The sequence below is a fragment of the Oncorhynchus mykiss genome, chromosome 15, assembly GCF_013265735.2.
Source record: "Oncorhynchus mykiss isolate Arlee chromosome 15, USDA_OmykA_1.1, whole genome shotgun sequence".
In the NCBI taxonomy this organism is placed as follows: Eukaryota; Metazoa; Chordata; class Actinopteri; order Salmoniformes; family Salmonidae; genus Oncorhynchus; species Oncorhynchus mykiss.
This window is the reverse complement of record NC_048579.1, coordinates 67807529-67831669: the sequence shown is the minus strand read 5'-3', so window position 1 is coordinate 67831669 and position 24141 is coordinate 67807529. Positions and strand designations below refer to the sequence as shown.

Below are 24141 nucleotides of genomic sequence, written 5' to 3'. Positions count from 1 at the left end.
GAGTTCTATTTCTGATCCCCTCATGACACAGTGGATTAATCATGTGGTATTAATAATTCCGTCTGTTAGCTGGCAGCATCGATACAAAACATATCCTTGAAAAACTCTTTTTTTTCTCTCCGGCTGTCTGAATGTGATGGTACTATTCTGGTGCACGAGACGCAGACAGAGACATATGGAGAGAATTAACTTGAATAACAATCACTTGGTCACTGATTTGTTGACAATTCTCTTCTTTCTTCCAGGGGGAACTTGGTGAAAAGGGACACAAGGTAAATGCTTTTCCAATTCAGTCATGTGATGGAGCAAAGCCCGAAACAAGGTCATTCATGTTTTGAACATTGAACTATTCTTATTTATTGAAATATCTAACTAGAATGACTCCTGCACACTGTACTGTATATTAGCAAATCAAACGTTTCCTATTGACATTGTTGTGTTTTTAGGGTGAGCCAGGTATTGGCCACAGAGGTCCTGTGGGACAGGCTGGTCCACCTGGAACTAAGGTAGACTCCCACCCCATCACTTAGCTCTGCCTTCTACTTGGTCTAAATCTATTTAGCTTTAACTGGCTTCAATTGACAATTTTGTCACCTGAGGGCCTGATTGTTGCTATGGAGATACAATAGCCTAGAGGAAACACTGAACTTCAGTAGCTGCTAGAGAAATACCAACACGGTCCTTATCTGTCTCCTATTAGCTATCCCCCTCTCTCTGGGATTGTCTCTTTCTTTTTCTATTCATTTATCAATTGTTGTTATCTTCCATTTACAAAGCAAAAACACTAGAACATATGGAATTAATAACTGCAAGGGAATTATCATTGTAGTTATATCAGTGTAGTAATTAGAGCAATGCAAAAAAATGACAATACCTTTCTACCTTTGTCCCCCTGGCTCTCTTTCTCTCCTTCTGTCTGTCTGCCTATCTGTCTCTCTCTCTTTCTGTCTGTCTGCCTATCTGTCTCTCTCTCTTTCTGTCTGTCTGCCTATCTGTCTCTCTATCTTTCTGTCTGTCTGCCTGTCTGTCTCTCTCTCTTTCTGTCTGTCTGCCAATCTGTCTCTCTCTATCTCTGTCTCATTCTCTCTCCTGTCTGTCTGTCTGCCTGTCTGTCTCTCTCTCTTTCTGTTTGTCTGCCTGTCTGTCTCTCTCTCTTTCTGTCTGTCTGCCTATCTGTCTCTCTCTATCTATGTCTCATTCTCTCTCCTGTCTGTCTGTCTGCCTGTCTGTCTCTCTCTCCTTCTGTCTGTCTGCCTATCTGTCTCTCTCTATCTCTGTCTCATTCTCTCTTTCTGTCTGTCTGCCTATCTGTCTCTCTCTATCTCTGTCTCATTCTCTCTTTCTGTCTATCTGCCTATCTGTCTCTCTCTATCTCTGTCCCATTCTCTCTTTCTGTCTGTCTGCCTATCTGTCTCCTTCTCTTTTTATGTCTGTCTGCCTTTCTGTCTCTCTCTATCTCTGTCTCATTCTCTCTTTCTGTCTGTCTGCCTGTCTGTCTCTCTCTCTTTCTGTCTGTCTGCCTGTCTGTCTCTCTCTCTTTCTGGCTGTCTGCCTGTCTGTCTCTCTCTCCTTCTGTCTGTCTGCCTATCTGTCTCTCTCTATCTATGTCTCATTCTCTCTCCTGTCTGTCTGTCTGCCTGTCTGTCTCTCTCTCCTTCTGTCTGTCTGCCTATCTGTCTCTCTCTATCTCTGTCTCATTCTCTCTTTCTGTCTATCTGCCTATCTGTCTATCTCTGTCTCATTCTCTCTTTCTGTCTGTCTGCCTATCTGTCTCATTCTCTCTTTATGTCTGTCTGCCTTTCTGTCTTTCTCTATCTCTGTCTCATTCTCTCTTTCTGTCTGTGTCTGCCTATCTGTCTCTATCTCTGTCTCATTCTCTCTTTCTGTCTGTGTCTGCCTGTCTGTCTCTCTCTCTCTGTCTCATTCTCTCTTTCTGTCTGTGTCTGCCTGTCTGCCTGTCTGTCTCTCTCTATCTCTGTCTCATTCTCTCTTTCTGTCTGTGTCTGCCTGTCTGCCTGTCTGTCTCTCTCTATTTCTGTCTCATTCTCTCTTTCTGTCTGTGTCTGCCTGTCTGTCTCTCTCTATCTTTGTCTCATTCTCTCTTTCTATCTGTGTCTGCCTGTCTGTCTCTCTCTATCTCTGTCTCATTCTCTCTTTCTGTCTGTGTCTGCCTGTCTGTCTCTCTCTCTCTGTCTCATTCTCTCTTTCTGTCTGTGTCTGCCTGTCTGCCTGTCTGTCTCTCTCTATCTCTGTCTCATTCTCTCTTTCTGTCTGTGTCTGCCTGTCTGCCTGTCTGTCTCTCTCTATCTCTGTCTCATTCTCTCTTTCTGTCTGTGTCTGCCTGTCTGTCTCTCTCTATCTCTGTCTCATTCTCTCTTTATATCTGTGTCTGCCTGTCTGTCTCTCTCTATCTCTGTCTCATTCTCTCTGTCTGTCTGTGTCTGCCTGTCTGTCTCTCTTTCTGTCTGTTTCTGCATGTCTGTCCTTCTCCCTCTGTCAGGGTGAGCCTGGTGAACTGGGGCCTTCTGGTGCTCAGGGTATCCAGGGTATCCGTGGTAACCCCGGTATTCCAGGTTCTCAGGGCTTGAGGGGCCAACCAGGAGACCCAGGAGAGGCGGGGAGAGAGGTGAGGAGCTCCCCGACCATCCCTTCAACCTGGGGCAAGGAGTTTGTCCTGATTACTGGAAGGCTTTGTACTCTAGTTATAAGAAACTCAACACCTTGTACTGTAGTTTTAATAAACCCAACACCTTGTACTGTACTTTTAATAAACCCAACACCTTGTACTGTAGTTTTAATAAACCCAACACCTTGTACTGTATCTATAAGTAACTCAACACCTTGTACTGTAGTTTTAATAAACCCAACACCTTGTACTGTAGTTTTAATAAACTCAACACCTTGTACTGTAGTTTTAATAAACTCAACACCTTGTACTGTAGTTTTAATAAACCCAACACCTTGTACTGTAGTTTTAATAAACCCAACACCTTGTACTGTAGTTTTAATAAACCCAACACCTTGTACTGTAGTTTTAATACCCCCAACACCTTGTACTGTAGTTTTAATAAACCCAATACCTTGTACTGTACTTTTAATAAACCCAACACCTTATACTGTAGTTTTAATAAACCCAACACCTTGTACTGTAGTTTTAATACCCCCAACACCTTATACTGTACTTTTAATAAACCCAACACCTTGTACTGTAGTTTGAATAAACCCAACACCTTGTACTGTAGTTTTAATAAACCCAACACCTTGTACTTTTAATAAACCCAACACCTTGTACTTTTAATAAACCCAACACCTTGTACTGTACTTTTAATAAACCCAACACCTTGTACTGTAGTTTTAATAAAACCAACACCTTGTACTTTTAATAAACCCAACACCTTGTACTGTACTTTTAATAAACCCAATACCTTGTACTGTAGTTTTAATAAACCCAACACCTTGTACTGTATCTATAAGTAACTCAACACCTTGTACTGTAGTTTTAATAAACCCAACACCTTGTACTGTAGTTTTAATACCCCCAACACTGTGTACTATAGTTTTAATAAACCCAACACCTTGTACTGTAGTTTTAATAAACCCAACACCTTGTACTGTACTTTTAATAAACCCAACACCTTGTACTGTACTTTTAATAAACCCAACACCTTGTACTGTAGTTTTAATAAACCCAACACCTTGTACTGTACTTTTAATAAACCCAACACCTCGTACTGTAGTTTAAATAAACCCAACACCTTGTACTTTTAATAAACCCAACACCTTGTACTGTACTTTTAATAAACCCAATACCTTGTACTGTCGTTTTAATAAACCCAACACCTTGTACTGTAGTTTTAATAAACCCAACACCTTGTACTGTACTTTTAATAAACCCAACACATTGTACTGTAGTTTTAATAAACCCAACACCTTGTACTGTACTTTTAATAAACCCAACACCTTGTACTGTAGTTTTAATAAACCCAACACCTTGTACTGTAGTTTAAATAAACCCAACACCTTGTACTTTTAATAAACCCAACACCTTGTACTGTACTTTTAATAAACCCAATACCTTGTACTGTCGTTTTAATAAACCCAACACCTTGTACTGTACTTTTAATAAACCCAATACCTTGTACTGTAGTTTTAATAAACCCAACACCTTGTACTGTAGTTTTAATAAACCCGACACCTTGTACTGTAGTTTTAATACCCCCAACACCGTGTACTATAGTTTTAATAAACCCAACACCTTGTACTGTAGTTTTAATAAACCCAACACCTTGTACTGTAGTTTTAATAAACCCAACACCTTGTACTGTAGTTTTAATAAACCCAACACCTTGTACTGTAGTTTTAATAAACCCAACACCTTGTACTTTTAATAAACCCAACACCTTGTACTGTACTTTTAATAAACCCAATACCTTGTACTGTCGTTTTAATAAACCCAACACCTTGTACTGTAGTTTTAATAAACCCAACACCTTGTACTGTAGTTTTAATAAACCCAACACCTTGTACTTTTAATAAACCCAACACCTTGTACTGTACTTTTAATAAACCCAACACATTGTACTGTACTTTTAATAAACCCAACACCTTGTTCTGTAGTTTTAATAAACCCCACACCTTGTACTGTAGTTTTAATAAACCCAACACCTTGTTCTGTAGTTTTAATAAACCCCACACCTTGTACTGTAGTTTTAATAAACCCAACACCTTGTACTTTTAATAAACCCAATACCTTGTACTGTACTTTTAATAAACCCAACACCTTGTACTGTAGTTTTAATAAACCCAACACCTTGTACTGTAGTTTTAATAAACCCAACACCTTGTACTGTAGTTTTAATAAACCCAACACCTTGTACTTTTAATAAACCCAATACCTTGTACTGTACTTTTAATAAACCCAACACCTTGTACTGTAGTTTTAATAAACCCAACACCTTGTACTTTTAATAAACCCAATACCTTGTACTGTACTTTTAATAAACCCAACACCTTGTACTGTAGTTTTAATAAACCCAACACCTTGTACTTTAGTTTTAATAAACCCAACACCTTGTACTGTAGTTTTAATAAACCCAACACCTTGTACTGTACTTTTAATAAACCCAATACCTTGTACTGTAGTTTTAATAAACCCAACACCTTGTACTGTGCTTTTAATAAACCCAACACCTTGTACTGTAGTTTTAATAAACCCAACACCTTGTTCTGTACTTTTAATAAACCCAACACCTTGTACTGTAGTTTTAATAAACCCAACACCTTGTACTGTACTTTTAATAAACCCAATACCTTGTACTGTAGTTTTAATAAACCCAACACCTTGTACTGTACTTTTAATAAACTCAACACCTTGTACTGTAGTTTTAAGAAACTCCTGGCCTTGTAGTTTTAGTCTATTTCCTGGTCAGATCACGTAGTCCAAAAAATGTTGCAGACAAATTTATATCAAATTCACCAATAGCCAGAAACCCAGAACAAAGATGAATGTTTTCAAAGAGCAAAAATTCTGCCTACTAAGTAGGAAGATAATTGTGATAAAGTATGATGTGTACTGTTTTTGTTAATCTGTAGGGAGACAGGGGTAGAAGGGGTAAGAATGGATCACCCGGGACTCCAGGAGCTAAAGGGACACCAGGAATAGAGGTATGGTGAAATATAACTTGCCCTAGTCATTGTTTGCCTTCCTATGGTTATCATGTAACATAATGGATGCTTTCTATTTCCCAAAGGGTCCACCTGGTCTACCTGGGACGAAAGGAGAAAAGGTAAGACAATAGCCTGTTTGGTGGTGGTGTTGTTGTCGTTGTCATGTTGTATATGAGGAGATAATAACATTAGCACTCACTTCTTGTTGTTCCCAACAGGGCGACAGTATCCCGGGGGAACCAGGGGCCAGGGGTGTGGTCGGGATCACAGGTCGCAGGGTGAGATGGAACAATGGACTTAATTACCTCAGAGAGATGGACTTAATGACCTCAGAGAGATGGACTTAACCTCAGAGAGAGATCCTAGGCAGCATTGTAAAATATGGAAAAGCTGTTCGTCACAACAGGATGGCACAATATGCACACATTTACACTGAACATAAATATAAAAACAGCATGTAAAGTGTTGGTCCCATGTTTCATGAGCTGAAATAAAAGATCCCAGAATTTTTTTTTTTCTCTCAAATTTGGTGCACGAATGTGTTTACATCCCTGTTAGTCAGCATTTCTCCTTTGCCAAGATAATCCATCCACCTGACAGGTGTAGCATATCAAGAAGCTGATTAAACATTATCATTACACAGGTGCACCTTGTGCTGGGACAGTAAAAGGCCACTCTAAAATGTGCGGTTTTGTCACACACAATGCCACAGATGACTCAGGTTTTGAGGAGTGTGCAATTGGCATGCTGACTGCAGGATTGTCCACAAGAGCTGTTGCCAGATAATAACATTTCTCTACCATAAGCCACCTCCAACGTCGTTTTAGAGAATTTGGCAGTACGCCCAACCGGCCTCACTACCGCAGACCACCTGTATGGCGTTGTGAACAGTGTGCCCCATGGTGGCAGTGGGGTTATGGTATGTTATGGTATGGGCAGACATTTTATCTATAGCAATTTGAATGCACAGAGATACCCTGATGAGATGCCGAGGCCCATTGTCGTGCCATTCATCCGTCACCATCACCTTATGTTTCAGCATGATAATGCACAGCCCCATGTTGCATGGATCTGTACACAATTCCTAGAAGCTGAAAATGTCCCAGTTCTTCCATGGCCTGCATGCTCACTAGACATGTCACCCATTGAGCATGTTTGGGATGCTCTGGATAAACGTGTACGACAGCGTGTTCCAGTTCCCACCAATATTCCGCAACTTCGCAAAACCATTGAATAGCAGGACAACATTTTACAGGCCACAATCAGCAGCCTGATCAACTCTATGCGAAGGAGATGTGTAGCGCTGTATGAGGCAAATGGTGGTCACACCACATACTGACTGGTTTTCTGATCCACACTCCTACTTATTTGTTTTTTAAAGGTATCTGTGACCAACAGATACATATCTGTAATCCCGGTCATGTGAAATCCATAGATTAAGGCCTAATGAATTGATTTAAATTGACTGATACCAATTGACCTCATATGATACCAACTGACCTCATATGATACCAATTGACCTCATATGATACCAACTGACCTCATAAGATACCAACTGACCTCATATGATACCAACTGACCTCATATGATACCAACTGACCTCATATGATACCAACTGACCTCATATGATACCAACTGACCTCATATGATACCAACTGACCTCATATGATACCAACTGACCTCATATGATACCAACTGACCTCATATGATACCAACTGACCTCATATGATACCAACTGACCTCATATGATACCAACTGACCTCATATGATACCAATTGACCTCATATGATACCAACTGACCTCATATGATACCAACTGACCTCATATGATACCAACTGACCTCATATGATACCAACTGACCTCATATGATACCAACTGACCTCATATGATACCAACTGACCTCATATGATACCAACTGACCTCATATGATACCAACTGATCTCATATGATACCAACTGACCTCATATGATACCAACTGACCTCATATGATACCAACTGACCTCATATGATACCAACTGACCTCATATGATACCAACTGACCTCATATGATACCAACTGACCTCATATGATACCAACTGACCTCATATGATACCAACTGACCTCATATGAAGTGTAACTCAGTAAAATCTTTGACATTTTAGCATGATGCATTTCTCTTTTTGTTCAGTATAATATTTGTGATGTGTTTTGTTTGTGACAGGGTGAAAAGGGCATTGCAGGAGTCTTAGGAGCCCCAGGACACACTGTGAGTTAACATCATCACCTTTCATGACATGGACAGTCCAGAGGAGGCTGGTGGGAGGAGATATAGAAGGACGTGCTCATTGTCATGTCTGGAATGGAATAAATGTATCGCAGTCCAACGTGGTTTCCATATGTTTGATGTGTTTGATACTGTTCCATTGATTCCATTCCAGACATTACAATGATCCCGTCCTCCTATAGCTCCTGCCACCAGCCTCCTCTGGTACAGTCATGCAGTTAACGGACATTTGTTTCATAGCTACCTTTACCTTTGACCTCTTTTACTTAGGGTCCAAAGGGCTTCCCGGGCAGCAAAGGAGCAAAGGTAGGTTGACGGTTACTTCTCTGATGACATGATCATTTTGGTGGACTATATTTTACAAATGTATGCGATTGAGTGGGTCTTACTAAATGCTTTGATATTTTAGATTTTCATCCCCTCATACGTCCACTCAGGTTCTCCAGATACTCTAGATATTTTTACTTCAGACACCGTTTTAAAGATGGTTTTGACAGCCCGGTGTTTCATCGTTCCGTCAAATTCTCTTCTCGTTCTATTGAAGTGTCATCACTCTAGTCACGTCTGTCTCTTCAAACCCTCTATAGAACCTTCTTTTTGAAACATGTTTCAACGCTCACCATGTGGCCAGTCTATTTCAATTCACTTCAGTCCATTTTGCTATGTATATAGGGATGTGGACACTGAAAATGAAGAGTCAATGTTTTTATGTAACTACCTGATACAGCCATATGGTATATAGTTTGTGTTTTCTACACACAGACTTCAAATGAATAGTGTCTCATAAGCCCATACAGGCCGGCCACCATTTGGTGTATGACACTAAAATACAAATATTGTCAATCAATCAATCAATTATTGTATGAATGTTATAAGCCATTGATTCCTTTCATAAAACATATTTTCACAGGGCGACAGAGGTTTAGCAGGAATACAAGGAGAAAGGGTAAGCCAAACATGACATAAGTACTACACAAACAGTATTTTGTATATGATTAATTCATAGATGATGTACGTTCTTAATGTTTAGGGAAGCCCCCTCCAAATCCAGGGACCGAGAGGCTACAAGGGCTTAAAAGGAGAAGGGGTGAGAAACAAGTCCCCTAAAACAAGTCCCCTAAAATAAGTCCCCTAAAACAAGTCCTCCACAATGTATTTTGAATTCTAGTTTTATTTCCAGAGCAATCCTCATTAAACAAATGTTATTTTAGAGAGACAGATTTAGCATTTTCACTTTGTGTGTTTTCCCCTTTAAGACGCTGTTCATCTGTTTTTGTTTGTTTGGTTGTTTGTTTTAGGGAGAGCGAGGCTCCCCAGGTTTCGATGGAGATAAAGGAGAGAAGGGCGAGGATGGGCCCCCGGGGTTCAAGGTGCTTCCTAATGCTTGATGACAGAACATTTTATGTGGAAAAAGAGAAAAAGAAAGATTGTTAAAAGATGTAATGAAAGAGAGACAAACAACAACAGAAAGAGAAAATACATTTTCCAAAACATGGCAGCCAAAGAACATAGTGTTCTCACATTCAGCTTTGTGTCTGTTCTCCATCTGAAGGGCCTCAAAGGAGAGGCAGGGGCCAAAGGAGCCATGGGGCTGTTTGGGGTCCGTGGATCAGTGGGCCAAAAGGTCAGCAGGAAATACAGCATGTATCTATCTACAGGCTACATGGAACCACTGTTATCAGATCTATGCCTCTACGTGTATGCTCACTGTTGTTCTGTGCCTCCAGGGAGATACTGGTGAGCCTGGAGTCAATGGAGAAGTGGTGGGTATTTATCTAACACACTTTAACAGTTTAATATATAAACAGTATCTGTATAACTGTATATATACTATGGTGGCTTGGTATGAGGTCAAAAACAGGCTTTGTTGATTGGCTTGTTGTTGTCACAGGGTCGTAACGGGGACGATGGTTTGGACGGAGCCACAGGAGCCAAAGGAGACATGGGACTCCAGGGACAGAAGGGAGATCAGGTGAGGAGAGTGTGGCATAGAGCATAGAATTTAGAGTCTAGACAAATAGAACCTGTCATCTGTGATTCATTTTACAGTAATTCTGTTCCGTTCTGGTATTCTATTCCTAGGGTGACAGAGGTGAACCTGGCTTACCAGGGGATACTGGGCAGACAGGAGTGAAGGTCAGGGCTTGATCCTAATGCATTAGGCATGTTAATGAGATGGTAATGCAATGATCAAAGGTAACTCTTGGTGTCGGTTGTGGTTGTTGCACAGGGATTCCGAGGCCTACCTGGACGCATAGGAAGCACTGGGCGAGATGGAGAAAAGGTGAGTTCCCTGCTGTGGGATTCAATACAATGATCACAACAACACAATGTGCTCCAGGAAGTATCGTCAGTACCACTGACCTGCACAAGTAAAGGTTTACAGTAGTGCCAACTAGCTGCCACACGCTGCATACAATTTAGTATACGGTTCAATTGTCTAACCTAGTAGGCCACTGTCAGACTATGGTCAATGGTTGCACAGTTTCAGACACAGTTTCAGTGAAAATGTAAATATTTAATCGTTGTTTGACACAGGGAGAGATGGGTATTTCTGGAACCCCAGGACATCCAGGGCTCAATGGACTCACAGGACGGAAGGTAGGCACGCATGCACGCACGCACGCACTACTCTCTGAGGGTGCCTCATGGGGTTGGGATATGCAAGAAAATACATTTCCATACACACTCGTGAAGTAGGACAAATATAAGCACAGCCTAATTATTTATTTATTATTTATACACACACAAATCAAAATCATTCTCACTAGTCTTCTGAAAAGTGTTGATTGTGATGTGCAGGGTGAAAAAGGGGACGGGGGTATCAATGGAGTAGAGGGAGCACCAGGACTAAAAGGAGAGAAGGTTGGTTCAAATCACATGTAAAAACACTATTGAAATGATGACTATTAATAGTCTATGTACTACAGAGGAATGTGGAAATATTCATGTAGTTGTTGAAGCGTTGTGTTTTTCTTCCATCATGCACCATTCATGTTGTCCCTGTCTTGTGCAGGGTGCCACTGGTTTCCCAGGGTTCCCTGGGTTTAAGGGGTCAGCAGGGACACCAGGCAGTGATGGAGCGGAGGGGCGACCAGGACGAAATGGGTCCAAGGGAGAGACAGGAACCAAGGTAGATTGAGGTTGCCTTCCAGTCAAGGTTATTATAGTAAACGAAAACTGAAACTAAAATAAAAACAACAATTTGAAAAACTTTATAGTAAATTGAAATGAAAACAAAAAACATTTGAAAAACATCCTCGCATCGAAGATTGTGTCTGAGGTCACGGTCCAGTCAGAGGGTCAACCTGACAAGGCATTAAGTGCCCCGTGTGACCTGCGGAAATACCTGGAAGAGGTAAAGGAGAGCATGTTTACAGAGTCACCTCTCCTGTCTGTCTGTCTGTCTGTCTGTCTGTCTGTCTGTCTGTCTGTCTGTCTGTCTGTCTGTCTGTCTGTCTGTCTGTCTGTCTGTCTGTCTGTCTGTCTGTCTGTCTGTCTCTGTCTGTCTGTCTCTGTCTGTCTGTCTGTCTGTCTGTCTGTCTGTCTGTCTGTCTGTCTGTCTGTCTGTCTGTCTGTCTGTCTGTCTGTCTGTCTGTCTGTCTGTGTCTTTCTTTCCAACCACAGTCCACCAACCCCAAAACATAGTTTAACCCAGTCAGAGTGCACCTTAAAAAAATCCACTTTTCGCGAAAATAAAAAAAGAACCACACATTGTGATGATTAGATAAAACAAGCCTGATTCTGTCAGGCACATTGTCCACCTAGCAGAATGCCTGTCAGATATGTAGATAGACAGGCAGTAGACAACATTCCTATGTATAGCAGCGCATAGGAAGGAATAGAATAGAAGCATAATTAAGATGGGTCTATTTTCTGATGCGGCGGGAACGCTAACCAAACCTCTATGCTAATGGGTCCTTTCAGCCACAATTAGCAGCCTCTTGATGTTGATAGGAGAGAAGGGATGGAAAGGATGTAATGACGTTCCTATGGGACGTTTTATCACAAAACATCTGGATATTTTTGATATTTATAGGATAACTAGAGGGGCAAGGTAAGCCTAATGATCAGGTTGAGCTTTATTTAGGCAACTACGTAGTAGGGAAGTACGTAATAAGGAGGTACGTAGTTTTTTATTTTACCTTTATTTAACTAGGCAAGTCAGTTAAGAACAAATTCTTATTTTCAATGACGGCCTAGGAACAGTGGGTTAACTGCCTGTTCAGGGGCAGAATGACAGATTTGTACCTTGTCAGCTCGGGGGTTTGAACTTCCGATTTAACCTTCCGGTTACTAGTCCAACGCTCTAACCACTAGGATACCCTGCCGCCCCAAGTAGGGAAGTACGTTATAAGGAAATACGTAGTTGGGAAGTACGTGTGTACTGTGTGTTGTCTATTTGTGCCTGTGTGTGTGTCTATCTGTGTGTGTGTGTGACTATTTGTGTGTGTGTGTCTATCTTTGTGTGTGCCTGCCTGTTTGTGCATGTGCCTGTGAGAGCACGTGTGCGTGGGCTCACTACCACGCGCAGCACCTGTGTGAGTAAGAGCGTTCTCCATTTTGCTGTGTTGTTGTCCCAGGGAGAGAGGGGCAGGAGAGGCAGAGGGAAGCCTTGTCAGACAGGACCACCTGGAAGTCCGGGACAAAGAGGAGGCAGTGTAAGCTACTTCATAGACCAGACACATAACACTCACACACACGTTGTTGTTCATGTATCAATACCTAATGGGAGTTACTGTCACTAGGCTGGGTGACAGTAATAATTGCTGTGATAATAATCACTGTGTCTTTTCCAGGGAGAGCTGGGAAATGAGGGACTAAAGGGACAGAAAGGGGAACCCGGACTCTCTGTAAATACATCTTACTTATTTCCACACACACGTTTCACACCTGCCTGGCCTAAGACATATTTGTATTGACAGACAGCTTGGTTGAAGACAAGGTCTAAGCAGCACTCTACTCTCTCTGTTTTCAGGCCGAGGAGGTGAAGGATCTGGTCAACCAAGAGGTTGTGAACCAGTGCGGTGAGTGTTTCTGTGTTTTGCTGTGTGTGCGCATGCAGGTCTGTGTGGCTGTGTGTCGGTTCTACATTCCAAAACTCCCACTGCTGCGGCATGGCACCCCTGTGTGTTCTGCCATCTGGTGTGCCCTCTCTGTGGAATGGCCCGTTGAGAGAGGGGACACCGTGACCGACCGGAGTCATTCACAAACACCAGACTCATAAACCATCATGCCACCCACCAGAACCCATAGGGCCCTACAACCACAGGGCCAAACGCGTCTTTAGTTTACACCTCCACAACTTTGAGGAGAAAGGCATTGTTGCCTTATCCGTAGTGAACATCATTAAAGTAGAGAATTAGTTTTATGTCAACATATCATATCAAATTTCCTCCGTTAGTTTCCAGGCCAGGTGTGAAATTGTCAATTGAATCCAGTAAAAGCCTGTTTAAGGCTCATGTTTATTCAATGGTAGGGAACACTGACTATTCTGTCTGTGGTTGTTGCAGGGATGGACGAGAAGTTTGTGGTGAAGTCCAAGGACCCGGATGCTGAGAGCATGTTGTTTGAGAGGAAACCGGACGAGCCTGTATCCATGTTCACTCGCAGCCTACCTGAGGATGAGATGGGAGAGGAGGAAGAGGACAAGAATAGACTTGTAAAGGAGCTGGTAGGATCAACCACTCCTCCCCCCATCCCCTTGCGAGAGGAGGGGACCCCAGGTGATGACAACCTTACCGGTAAGTCAAAGTTAGAGGTTTGTGCCGTATCTGGTGTGGCGGTCCAAGCTCCTGACCACATTTATGCCCCTGGTCCCGATGCGATGCTGCTTTCCATTCCTGTACAGCATAGCCACACTTTTTTACACAGAAGAAAACCTAAACGTCTCTTGTCTGTCACGAATGTTGAATAAAGTTATTTTTAAACTGTGGGATTGGTTCTTATTCGGGTCGAGATTCCAGACAAATATCCACAGAGACGTATCGTTCATCCCCCACCTATTTGAGTAACTAATAAAAAACTGTTGTTTTTTCCTTCATGTAAACACTGCCCTTGTCCCTAAGTGAGACCCTCGCTTAGACCAATCTAATATCCTATCCATCTTTTTACTAACCTCCAGAGTTGACCCCAACCCTGAAGCTAGACTCTCCATTCTGAGTGCTTTATTACTGTGAGTAGAAAAAGACGAGGACAAAGACAGAGGGAAAGAGAGAGAGAGAGAGAGAGAGAGGCAGAAAAAAAGCAATCAAAACACAGTGTTATCGCGGGTCATTATCCTAGCCAGCCCTAGGCTAGCCAGCCCTAGGCTACTGGGCTTCTCATCCCATTTGAATCCCTATTTCAGGTTCCATTGAACCAAAGAGATCGGAAATAATCAAAGGCTCACATTGCCCCTGTCAATGTCAATGTGTCCATTGTTAAGTGTAATCCCGCGCCCGGGATCGTGACATCTAGCTTAATCTACAGGTATATATACATATGACCTGAGGTCCAAAATATTTGATCTTTTCAAATGCTCTGAGCGTTTGATTGAACTTGCCTGGTGTGCCAGATGGGCAGGGTTTTCACTCTTGGGAGTATTACATTGATTCCATTACACCAGACCTGATTTGCCTGATAAAAAAAGTTAAATAAGAATATAATACAAACTCCATAATCTCCCCGTAAATGCAGTGTATTTTACATGCAAAATGTATCAGTCACAGACAAACATCCGACTTGGAGATTCGTAGACATTTCCATCTTTCATCATCCTTTCCTCCATGTCTCCCTGTTCATCTTCCAGTATGAACCTATAGAGAGTCAGTACAACAGACCAAGTCAGTCGGACAGACTTAAGAGGGTCAGTGCAGAGTCTGCAGACCACGGCTGTATTCCAAATGGCACTCCATTCCCTGTATAGTGTAATACTTTTGACCAGGGCCAGTAGAGTTGACATTTATCAAGGGCCCTGTGTGTTGATTAGAGTTATGGGACGCAGCAGACCCCACTTAGTAATAAATAGTTGAATCTCCCTTTCTGTAAGCTAATGAGTTCTCTCTTCAGACTCTGGAGCCAACAGGGGAGCGGATTGGGGACTGAGGCACAGGAGAAGAAGGGTTCCAGGAGTCGGGCCACGCTCATCAGGTGAATGAATGGAACTTGTTTTCCTTTCCATCTCTCTCTTTTCTCTCTCTGTCTTTCTCTTCCTCTTGTTCCCGCTTCTTCCTCTCCTCTTCTCATTTTGATTCTGTATTTTTTCTCTTGCACTCTCTCGCTTTCAATCCCTCCCTCCCTCTGTCTATCTCTCTCTCCCTCCCTCTCTCTCTCCCCCATCTCTCTCTCTCTTTATCTCTCTACCTCTCTCTCTCTCTCCCTCTCTCTCTCTACCCCCCTCCCCTATCTTTCTATTTCTCTCCCCTTTCTCTCTCTCTCGATCTCTCTCTCTCTCTCGCCGTCTTTGTCTCTCTGTCTCTCTCCATTTTTTTCTCTGTCTCTCCCTCTCTCTCTCTCTTCCTCTCCCTCTCTCTCTCTACCCCCCTCCCCTATCTTTCTATCTCTCTCCCCCTTTCTCTCTCTCTCTCGATCTCTCTCTCTCTCTTCATCTTTGTCTCTCTGTCTCTCTCCATTTTTTTTCTCTCTCTCTGTCTCTCCCTTATATTAGTTTGTAATGAGGAGGGAGTGTATGGGGCACAATGCGGGACGAGAAAGATAAGAGTGTGTGTGTTGTTGTGCGCTAGAATTTATGAATGAATGTGCAACCCACATTGAAAGGCAAAACTATGAAAAACCATTATTCACTTAATTAATGGATGATCTAACAATGACTCATACGCTTGATATCACAGCACAATGGACATTATTTTTTTGGTTTCCACAAAGGATTTTAATTCACTGAGGATTATATTCCTAATTCTACGTGTTTTTGAACGTGTTCACTCTTGTCAAACATTCCTCAGAAAAGTTTTTCTTAATTATCTGTTACTTAACTCCTATAATTTAGTCATTAGCCTGGTCCCAGATCTGTTTGTGCTGTCTAGCTCCTACAGTCATCGTCATATTTGGCACAAACAGATCTGTGACCAGGTTATATTATCTCTACTTTTGCTTTAGACTTGACCCCTGACCCCTGCCTGCTGCCCATGTCAGAGGGGGGATGTTGGGAGCATGTCCTGCTGTGGTACTACCACCCCCATTCCGGGGAGTGCCGGCCGTTTGTCTACGGGGGTTGTGAGGGCAACCACAACCGCTTCAACACCAAACAAGAATGTCAGAGGTGGTGTGGGAAAGAGAGGAGAGGTAGGGAACTACTTGGTGCCCGTAGTAGTCTCCAGGTTAGAGTTGACAAGGAGGAATCCCTCAGTTTACAGGGGACATCTGGGGGGAGGTGAACCAACAGCCGGAGGGTTACTGGCTTCAATATCCCATGTGCTGTCTAGCGCCTTTGTGCCCTTGAGCATGGCACTTTACCCCTAATTACTCCAGAGGCAGGTTGGGTACTGTGACAGCAACAACAACAAGGACGTTTCAGTCCAAATGGACCAATAAAGGAAATATTGTATTCTATTGGAATAACTACAGAAGATTTGGGAAGCAGAGGAGAGGTCGGGAACCGCTAGGGATGACTAGGGAATGACAAGAGGAGATTTGGGAAGCAGAGGAGAGGTCGGGATCCGCTAGGGATGACTAGGGAATGACAAGAGGAGATTTGGGAATGAGACATATACACTACCGTTCAAAAGTTTGGGGTCACTTAGAAATGTCCTTATTTTTTTAAAGAAAAGCTCATTTTCTGTCCATTAAAATAACATCAAATTGATCAGAAATACAGTGTAGACATTGTTAATGTTGTAAATGACTATTGTAGCTGGAAATTACTGATTTTTAATGGAATGTCTACACAAGGGTACAGAGGCCCATTATCAGCAACCATCACTCCTGTATTCCAATGGTATGTTGTGTTAGCTAATCCAAGTTTATCATTTTAAAAGGCTAATTGATCATTAGAATACCCTTTTGCAATTATGTTAGCACAGCTGAAAACTGTGGTTCTGATTAAAGAAGCAATAAAACTGACCTTCTTTGGTCTAGTTGAGTATCTGGATCATCAGCATTTGTGAGTTCGATTACATGCTCAAAATGGCCAGAAACAAAGCACTTTTTTCTGAAACTCGTCAGTCTATTCTTGATCTGAGAAATGAAGGCTCTTCCATGTGAGAAATTGCCAAGAAACTGAAGATCTCGTACAACGCTGTGTACTACTCGCTTCATAGAACAGCGCAAATTGGCTCTAGCCAGAATAGAAAAAGTGGGAAGCCCCGTGCACAACTGAGCAAGAGGACAAGTACATTCAAGTGTCTAGTTTGAGAAACAGACGCCTCACAAGTCCTCAACTGGCAGCTTCATTAAATAGTACCCGCAAAACACCAGTCTCAACGTAAACAGTGAAAAGGTGACTCTGGGATGCTGGTCTTCTAGGCAGAGTTGCAAAGAAAAAGCCATGTCTCAGATTGGCCAATAAAAATAAAAGATCAAGATGGGCAAAAGAACACAGACACTGGACAGAGGAACTCTGCCTAGAAGGCCAGCATCCCGGAGTCGCCTCTTCACTGCTGACATTGAGACTGGTGTTTTGTGGGTACTATTTTCTTATGGCTGCAGGGGCAGTATTGAGTAGCTTGGATGAAAGGTGCCCAGAGGTGCCCAGAGTAAACAGCCTGCTCCTCAGTCCCAGTTGCTAATATATGCATATTATATTATATTAGCATTGGATTGAAAACACTCTGAAGTTTCTAAAACTGTTTGAATGATGTCTGTGAGTATAACAGAACTCATATGGCAGGCAAAAACCTGAGAAGAAATCCAAACAGGAAGTGGAAAATCTGAGGTTGGTAGATTTTCAACCCAGCCCCTATTGAATACACAGTAGGATATGGATAAAGTTGCACTTCCTAGGGCTTCCACTAGATGTCAACAGTCTTTTGAAACTTGAATGAGGCTTCCACTGTTTTGTGGAGCCCGGATGGGAGCTCCTTGAGTACATGGTCTGGCAGAGAGCCAGGTCCTGGTCATGCGCATTTCACATGATAGCGACCTGCGTTCCATGGCTTCTCTACAGACATAGGAATTCTCCGGTTGGAACTTTATTGAAGATTTGTGATAACAACATCCTAAAGATTGATTCTATACTTAGTTTGATAATTTTCTTCGACCTGTAATATAACTTTTTTATTGTTTTTGTCTGATGTTCGGATGAACCTGCACGAGCGTTTGGATTTGTGTACTAAAAGCGCTAACAAAAGTAGCTACTTGGACATTATCGAACAAATCAAGCATTTATTGTGGAACTAGGATTCCTGGGAGTGCATTCTGATGAAGATCGTCAAAGGTAAGGGAATATTTATAATGTGATTTCTGATTTATGTTGACTCCAACATGGCGGATAATTGTATTTATTTTCCGAGCGCCGTCTCAGATAATGGCATGGTGTGCTTTTTCCGTAAAGTGTTTTTGAAATCTGACACAGCGGTTGCATTAAGGAGAGGTGTTTCTATATTTCCATGTCTAACAATTGTATTTATCGACATTTATCGACATTTTTCTGTAAAATTATGTGGCTCTCTGCAATATCACCGGATGTTTTTGGAACTAGTGAATGTATACTGAGATTTTTTTTATATAAATATGAACTTTATCAAACAAAACATACATGTATTGTGTAACATGAAGTCCTATGAGTGTCATCTGATGAAGATCATCAAAGGTTAGTGATTCATTTTATCTCTTTGTGCTTTCTGTGGCTCCTCTCTTTGGCTGGAAAAATGGCTGAATTATTCTGTGAGTTGGTGGTGACCTAACATAATTGTTTGTGGTGCTTTCGCTGTAAAGCCTATTTGAAATCAGACACTGTGGTGGGATTAACAACAGGATTACCTTTAAAACGGTATAAGATACATGTATGTTTGAGGAATTTTAATTATGAGATTTCTGTTGTTTTGAATTTGGCGCCTTGCACTTTCACTGGCTGTTGTCATATCGATCCTGTTAACGGGATTGCAGCCCTAAGAATTTTTAATGAAGCTGCCAGTTGAGGACTTGTGACGCGTCTTTTGAATGGTTATGTACATATATTCAAAATATGTCCATTGTGACAACTAGCATGTCCGTTGACAACTACCAACAGTACATTTCCTAAAAGAAAATGCAGCACTTGAATGCACCCTCAATCAGGGCCAAGGTTGGTATTCAGGAATAGAAGGGGTCAAAGATGGAAGGAACCAATCAGACTAGCCGGAGCTGGCACTAGAAAAGAGAGAGGTGATCTAGACAGCCATTGTGAATCTTGGGATAAACATGGGCAAACACCAGACAGCCTGGTCAAACACATTATTTGAAGTGCACTTGATTTAGCTTGCCGTTTGACAATTGTATTTGACGTCAGTCTGGCACACACAAATGCAATCTCAAAGGAGGGGCAGTACGCTATTGTTGCATTACATAACACATTCATTGTTTCTTCACAGGTCTTGAGCCTAGAAGGTGAGAGGGAGCCGCCAATCAAGACAATTTTTTTTGTTGTAAATGCCACAGTGTAAAATGTTCGAATTTTTGTGCAGATCTGGATTTTTTAAATATTTAAAGTAAACTAATGATTTTCCACACTTGAGAGAAATGCCCATATAGAGCAAAGCTGCATGGGTTTCATATATTTGCAAAATCATTCAAAATGCTTTATCTGTGCCTGTTTGAGCTTGCCTGGCTTAATTACCCAATAGAAAAGTCCCAAAACTGCAAAACCCTGCCCATCTGGGACTCCAGGCAGTCTTTTAAGGTAACGCTCAAATTATTTTTCAAGTATTTGAACCCAGGTCTAATACAGCTATTGTATTTTCTATGGACTATGCCAATTACAGTTGACTCACCATGTGAATGTTATGAATGTGTTCTTTCATGTTTTAATCAAAAGGTAGCCTGCACATTCTATATTACTATAGTGTAGTATAGCACATTCTATAGTACTATAGTATAGTATAGCACATGCTATAGTACTATAGTATAGCACATTCTATAGTACTTTAGTATAGCACATGCTATAGTACTATAGTATAGCACATTCTATAGTACTATAGTATAGCACATGCTATAGTGCTATAGTATAGCACATGCTATAGTACTATAGTATAGTACATTCTATAGTACTATAGTATAGCACATGCTATAGTACTGTAGTATAGCACATTCTAGAGTACTATAGCATAGCACATTCTAGAGTACTATAGTATAGTATAGCACATTCTATAGTACTATAGTATAGCACATGTTATAGTACTATAGTAAAGCACATTCTATAGTACTATAGTATGGCACATTCTATAGTACTATAGTATGGCACATTCTATAGTACTATAGTATATCACATTCTATAGTACTATTGTATAGCACATTCTGTATAGTATAGCACATTCTATAGTACTATAGTATATCACATTCTATAGTAGTATAGTATAGCACATTCTGTATAGTATAGCACATTCTATAGTACTATAGTATATCACATTCTATAGTACTATAGTATATCACATTCTATAGTACTATAGTATGGCACATTCTATAGTACTATAGTATAGCACATGCTATAGTACTATAGCATAGCACATGCTATAGTACTATAGTATAGTATAGCACATTCTATAGTACTATAGTATAGCACGTTCTATAGTACCATAGTATAGCACGTTCTATAATACTATAGTATAGTATAGCACATTCTATAGTACTATAGTATAGCATATTCTATAGTACTATAGTATAGTATAGCACATTCTATAGTACTATAGTATAGCATATTCTATAGTACTACTTCTAAGTGCATCATTTTGTTCTAGTTGTTTTTAACACTTCAACCCTGATACTACTGAACAAGATTTTAACACTTAAACCCTGATACTACTGAACAAGATTTTAACACTTAAACCCTGATACTACTGAAAGAGTTTTTAACACTTAAACCCTGATACTACTGAAAGAGTTTTTAACACTTAAACCCTGATTCTACTGAAATATGTTTATTGTATTGGTACATGAATCTACACCAATGGCACTGTTCATGTGAATTGATAATGAGTATTTACTGTTTTAATGTGTGTCATTAAATCACAACAATGAGTCTATGACGTTCCTTTACCACTGTGTGTGTCAGTGAATCACAACAATGAGTCTATGAAGTTCCTTTACCACTGCGTGTGTCAGTGAATCACAACAATGAGTCTATGAAGTTCCTTTACCACTGCGTGTATCAGTGAGGGTCGGTGCCCTTAAAGATGAGGGAGGACAATTTTTTTATTACAGCATATTGTAAGACTTTCATTCATATTCCATTCACCCTACTACTACATGATACTCACATTTTCCTTGTACCCATCATGAGGTTGCTACAACCTAGCCTATGACTGAAAGTTTACAACGTAGGAGCACACAGGCCAAGAGAAAGATTTGAGGTGACAGACAGTGACACATTCAATACCGCCTTGCACACTCTTGCCTGCATTTAGCTGATCTACGGTGTAATCATGTTAAGAGAATTATGTTCTCAATGTTCATAAACTGAACTTCAATTAAACTACTCAGTCTGCAACCCATCATTTGTAAGATTGTAGTTGAATGAAACAGACAGAGTCCCAATTTACAATAATCCAAATGTTTATTTATGAGAGCTCTGAAAATCATACAATGCACATAGCCTTTTATACCTCACATTTGGTCATATAAATGCCCCTCCTCCTCTCTAACACTGTCAATGCTGTTTACATGTTTTCTCCAACATATACATTGCTTATCATATCCTACAACATGTTACATAATCTACTGCAAGCCTAACAGTTTCTCCCCTCTCTGGGTGGGGAGACCTCCTTCCCTGTTATCAGTTTCATAGTGGTCAAAAGTTGTCTGCCACAGTTCCTTGTCTGCTAACAGTTCCTCTTTTTCTATGCACATACATTCAAGAATTCTAGTCTTATGATTCAAACACATTTCACTCCATTATACAGTGACAGGGTGGAATACTCTTAGTTATTGTCTTAACATTACTTTAAAAGTATAAATCATTTAGTCATTATCTTATCTTCATAAACATATAAATCATATGGATTTTTATAACAAATCATTAGTCCAACAGTTGCAAAATATAGCTCTCCCTTTCTCTATCTCTTGCTCCTCCTTCATTTTTATATTAATTAATTTGTTAAAAACTGTTCAACTATTGTCTTTCGCTCTCTTTTAGTCAACTATTCGCCACATTTTATGCATTTATGCACTGCAGTGCTAGCTAGCTGAAGCTTATGTTTTCAGTTGTAGATTCATTCTCTGATCCTTTGATTGGGTGGACAACATCTCAGTTCATGCTGCAAGAGCTCTGATCGGTTGGAGGATATCCTCCGGAAGTTGTCATAATTACTGTGTAAGTCTAAGGAAGGGGGTGAGAACCATGAGCCTCCTAGGTTTTTGAAGTCAATGTACCCAGAGGACGGAAGCTAGCTGTCCTCTGGCTACACCATGGTGCTACACTACAGAGTGCTGTTGAGGCTACTCTAGACCTTCATTGCAAAACAGTGTGTTTTAATCAATTATTTGGTGACGTGAATATATTTTGTAGTACTTTCTGAAAAGGATAACTTTTTAAATGTTTCACTATTTAAAATGTTCCTGAAATTCATGGAGGATGGTCCTCTCCTTCCTCCTCTGAGGAGCCTCCCCTGGTGTGTGTGTTTACGTGCATATGTGTGTGTATGTGTATAAGTGTGTGTGTACGTGCATGTGTACATGCGTGGGTGTGTACGTGGGTGCGTGTCGTGACCTATTTTTTGCACTTGTATTTGGACGGCTACTTTGAATCTTGGCTAAGTAACTGGTCTAAATGCTGCCGTGTTGGCTCTCTCAGGACTCTCTCCCTGCTTGGGCCACTGAATTCCCTATTGAGAGAATCTCTCTCCAACCCACACACATACACTCACTCTCTTTCCCACGCTCTTCTCTCACTTTTTGTCTCCCTTCTCACAATTATCATATTCTCCCCTTTCCCAAAACTCTCTCCATCCCTCCTTTCCCCCTAGCTCACATTACACAACCCTATCACCTACCATACATAAAGCACCAGTATCCCACCAGGCTTAAGACTAAAACACCCGGGGGTGGCTGACTACCCACCTGCCTGCCTGCCTTGCCACCTCTCTCTACTACATATGTCCCCGCAACAGGGGTTGACATCATGCAGGCTGAGGGCCAGAAGAGAGCCCAGCAAGGTAACAGAGTATTTGTATTTGTTAGAGGAGAGGACACATCGTCTACACTCGGGAGCAGGGGAATCCTGCTTGAAATAGGTTGATAGGATGGATGGAAGGGGGTTGGTAAAGGAACAGACTTGACTTATTAATTTTACAATATTGTTACGTTAATAGCTGACAAATTCAAAATGTCGTCCACAACAAAGGGAACTAACAAAGACAAATCACTTTGACAACTAAAACAAACCAGGAAGGGGTTCTGAAAGTCACCCATGTGGGTGCCCACTGAAAGTTGACAAAGCCACCAGTAAGGGTTTCTAAAAGACACCCACCATAGATGCCCACTAGGTTTGCCTCCGAAAAGCCAAACTAAAAGAAAAACCCACAACAACTTAGGATAGGGAATAAAAAGAATATGAACCAAAATTAACAGGGGAAAACCCAAAACTCAGGCTTCATTCAAACTTAAATAGGTTGAGCTCGAAATTGCGCCTCAGCTGACGTGAAGTGTAGCTCTCCCAACATCTCTCAAGCTCAACTGGAGCACTGGGCCAGGCACTCTTAAATATCACCTGGGCCAGGCACTCTTAAATATCACCTGGGCCAGCCACTCTTAAATATCTCATGGGCCAGGCACTCTTAAATATCTCCTGGGCCAGCCACTCTTAAATATCACCTGGGCCAGCCACTCCTAAATATCACCTTGGCCAGCCACTTTTAAATATCACCTGGGCCAGCACAGGTGAAACACCTCCCGACTAACGAGATGGACAAGCCAGCACAGGTGAAACACCTCCCGACTAACGAGATGGACAAGCCAGCACAGGTGTTACACCTCCGACTAACGAGATGGACAAGCAAGCACAGGTGTAACAACTCCCGACTAACGAGATGGACAAGCCAGCACAGGTGTAACACCTCCGACTAACGGGAAGGACAAGCCAGCAC

The 24141-nt window shown here is 41.4% G+C and overlaps 1 protein-coding gene across 8 annotated transcripts in view; it reads left to right on the top strand.

Moving 5' to 3' along the window:
* LOC110501000 (collagen alpha-1(VII) chain-like) overlaps window positions 1-21087 on the top strand; it is a 111469-nt gene extending 90382 nt beyond the window's left edge. For 5 of the 8 annotated variants that reach the window (XM_036945065.1, XM_036945069.1, XM_036945067.1 and 2 more), the window contains 26 exons: window positions 246-272; window positions 447-506; window positions 2501-2626; window positions 5593-5664; window positions 5751-5786; window positions 5886-5945; window positions 7868-7912; window positions 8201-8236; window positions 8841-8876; window positions 8961-9017; window positions 9229-9300; window positions 9483-9554; window positions 9658-9693; window positions 9822-9902; window positions 10013-10066; window positions 10161-10214; window positions 10469-10531; window positions 10733-10795; window positions 10947-11063; window positions 12514-12591; window positions 12730-12783; window positions 12909-12957; window positions 13444-13674; window positions 14981-15061; window positions 16028-16213; window positions 19438-21087. In XM_036945065.1, coding sequence (XP_036800960.1) covers window positions 246-272; window positions 447-506; window positions 2501-2626; window positions 5593-5664; window positions 5751-5786; window positions 5886-5945; window positions 7868-7912; window positions 8201-8236; window positions 8841-8876; window positions 8961-9017; window positions 9229-9300; window positions 9483-9554; window positions 9658-9693; window positions 9822-9902; window positions 10013-10066; window positions 10161-10214; window positions 10469-10531; window positions 10733-10795; window positions 10947-11063; window positions 12514-12591; window positions 12730-12783; window positions 12909-12957; window positions 13444-13674; window positions 14981-15061; window positions 16028-16213; window positions 19438-19457 — 1866 coding nt within the window. In that variant the 3' untranslated portion in view covers window positions 19458-21087. The remainder of the gene's footprint in view (window positions 1-245; window positions 273-446; window positions 507-2500; window positions 2627-5592; window positions 5665-5750; window positions 5787-5885; window positions 5946-7867; window positions 7913-8200; window positions 8237-8840; window positions 8877-8960; window positions 9018-9228; window positions 9301-9482; window positions 9555-9657; window positions 9694-9821; window positions 9903-10012; window positions 10067-10160; window positions 10215-10468; window positions 10532-10732; window positions 10796-10946; window positions 11064-12513; window positions 12592-12729; window positions 12784-12908; window positions 12958-13443; window positions 13675-14980; window positions 15062-16027; window positions 16214-19437) is intronic. The other 3 variants (XM_036945070.1, XM_036945071.1, XM_036945072.1) reach the window with 3 other exon arrangements.
* Window positions 21088-24141: the final 3054 nt, after the last annotated feature.